Source organism: Taurulus bubalis (assembly GCF_910589615.1).
Source record: "Taurulus bubalis genome assembly, chromosome: 1".
NCBI lineage: Eukaryota > Metazoa > Chordata > Actinopteri > Perciformes > Cottidae > Taurulus > Taurulus bubalis.
Genome location: NC_136589.1, coordinates 18,675,624 through 18,678,123, shown reverse-complemented (window position 1 = coordinate 18,678,123; position 2,500 = coordinate 18,675,624). Strand labels below are relative to the sequence as shown.

The window sequence follows — 2,500 nt, the reverse complement described above, 5'->3', positions numbered from 1 at the left end:
TGTATTGTGTCATAAGGGTTCATGCAGTTATGCAAGGTACGCCAATATTGTAAACATAAAATATACTTGGTATATTTATACATATAATAATTTTATATATATATATATAGCAATGTAGGTAGATCTTTTTGACTAAGTCATTTTAAAAGTAGCTCGCGAGCCAAAAAAGTGTGGGCACCCCTGCATTAGACTATAACATTAGACTATATCATTGGACCATAACGTTTGACCATAACATTAGTCCATAACATTAGACCATAACATTAGACAATCAACAGAAACATATTCAATGTTAATGGAATATAGAACAATAAAAATCACATGGATACTGTGTGTCTTAGGACGACGACGATGGCCACCTGCTTGCGCTGCAGATCATCAGGGACCTGGTGGACAAAGGAGGAGACGTCTTTCTGGACCAGCTGGCTCGCCTGGGGGTCATCAGCAAGGTGTCCACGCTGGCCGGGCCCGCCTCCGACGACGAGAACGAGGACGAGGCCAAGCCGGAGAAGGTGTGTGTGAGAGAGACACTGTTTGTGTGTCTGAGTTTGATTTTCAGAAAATGAATGAATTATTTATAAAATTACAGAAGTTGTTTCAATTATGGTAATTTTAACGTTCAGGAGTTTAAAGAGTTTAATACTTCTATGTGCTTGTGAAGTGGCTCTCTAAACCAGTGTCTTTAAACCTTTTTTTGAGCTGTGGCACATTTTCTACAATAAATAAATCCCACGGCACACCAACAACCAAAAAAGTTACAAAATGTCCCATTGTAGCATAATACAGCATATATGAAAGGTAGTTATTGTGCTACCTACTGGAATGGAAGAGTATTTAATTCCTAGGCCAGCCACTATATTGCAGGCTCAGACGCTCAACAACATTATTTGCGGCAACTAAGTAATATTTTTTGGGACCGGTTTGCCGTAAAAGTCGGGTTACAAGACGCAACTACCTTCGGTCAGTGTCCCCGTTAGCTCCCCGCTGTAGCCAGCTAGTGCTCCTGCTAGCTCTCCGCTAGCTCCCCGACAACCACCGACGGTAGAGGGACCAGCCCCAGCTCGACACCGACCCGAGCAGAGGGTATGCGTGCAGTAGCAGCAGCAGTGGGGAGCTAGCATCAGCTGCTAGCTTGCTACAGCGGGGGACACCCACCGGAGGTAGAAGCAGCTTGTAACACGACTTTTACGGTAAGTTAAATTGGACATTTTCCCACGACTCACGTGACGATCTCTATATATGTACGTCAGGTGTGCCGTGGCACAGTGGTTGAAAATCACTGCTCTAAACATGTGTTGTGGCTCTCCTGCAGGAGGAGGAGGCACAGGAAGACGCCAGGGAAGTGCAGCAGGGGAAGCCGTACCACTGGAAGGACTGGTCCATCATCCGGGGCAGGGACTGCCTCTACATATGGTCCGACGCCGCCGCCCTGGAGCTCTCCAACGGGTCCAATGGCTGGTTCAGGTTCATCCTGGACGGGAAACTGGCCACCATGTACTCCAGCGGAAGTCCAGAGGGGGGGTCGGACAGCTCCGGTAGGGGGGTCAGGGGTCAGGGGGGCTTTGGGGTCTCTGGTGCTGACACTGATCCTCTCCTCCTCCTCTCTTACTTCCCCCTCTCCATCATCATCATCTCCTCCTCCTCCTCCTCTCTCTCCACATCTTTCCCTCTCCTCTTTCTCCTCATCTCCCTCCCCCTTATATTCTCCCTTCTCCTTCTCCTTATCTTTCCCTCCTCCTTATCTTCTCCCTCCTCCTCTTTCCCTTCTCTCCTCCTCTGTCCCTCTTATATTCTCCCTCCTCTCCATCCTCCTCCTTATCTTCTCCCTCCCCTCCTCTATCTTATCTTCTCCCTCCTCCTCCTCTCTCCCTCCCCTCTTATATTCTCCCCCCTCCTCTTTTTTATCTTCTCTCTCTCTCTCTCTCTCTCTCTCTCTCTCTCTCTCTCTCTCTTTCTCCTCCTCTCTCCGCCTGTAGAGTCTCGCAGTGAGTTCCTGGAGAAGCTCCAGCGGGCGAGGAGTCAGGTGAAACCAGTGACGTCCAGTCAGCCCATCCTGTCCAGTGTGTGTCCCACTAAGCTGACGGTGGGCAACTGGTCCCTGACCTGCCTGAAGGACGGCGAGATCGCCATCCACAACTCTGACGGGCAGCAGGCCACCATCCTGAAGGAGGACCTGCCGGGCTTCGTGTTCGAGTCCAACCGAGGAACCAAGCACTCCTTCACCGCCGAGACGTCGTTGGGCTCCGAGTTCGTGACGGGTTGGACAGGAAAGCGGGGCCGCAAGCTCAAGTCCAAGCTGGAGAAGACCAAGCAGAAGGTGAAGAGCATGGCGAGGGAGCTGTACGACGACCACTTCAAAGCTGTGGAGAGCATGCCCAGAGGGGTGGTGGTCACCCTGAGGAACATCTCCACGCAGCTGGAGTCGGCCTGGGAGCTGCACACCAACAGACAGGTACGCCAGCATGTTGAAGGACCTGCTGGTCGATCAATCATCAGCTGA

The 2,500-nt window shown here is 50.7% G+C and overlaps 1 protein-coding gene across 1 annotated transcript in view; it reads left to right on the top strand.

The window, feature by feature from the left end:
* Window positions 1-2,500, top strand: part of hectd1 (HECT domain containing 1) — a gene marked incomplete at both ends in the record, with an annotated part of 56,580 nt that overhangs the window by 15,512 nt on the left and 38,568 nt on the right. Inside the window, 3 exon segments of the mRNA XM_079224685.1 lie at window positions 342-512; window positions 1,313-1,535; window positions 1,977-2,452. Coding sequence (XP_079080811.1) covers window positions 342-512; window positions 1,313-1,535; window positions 1,977-2,452 — 870 coding nt within the window.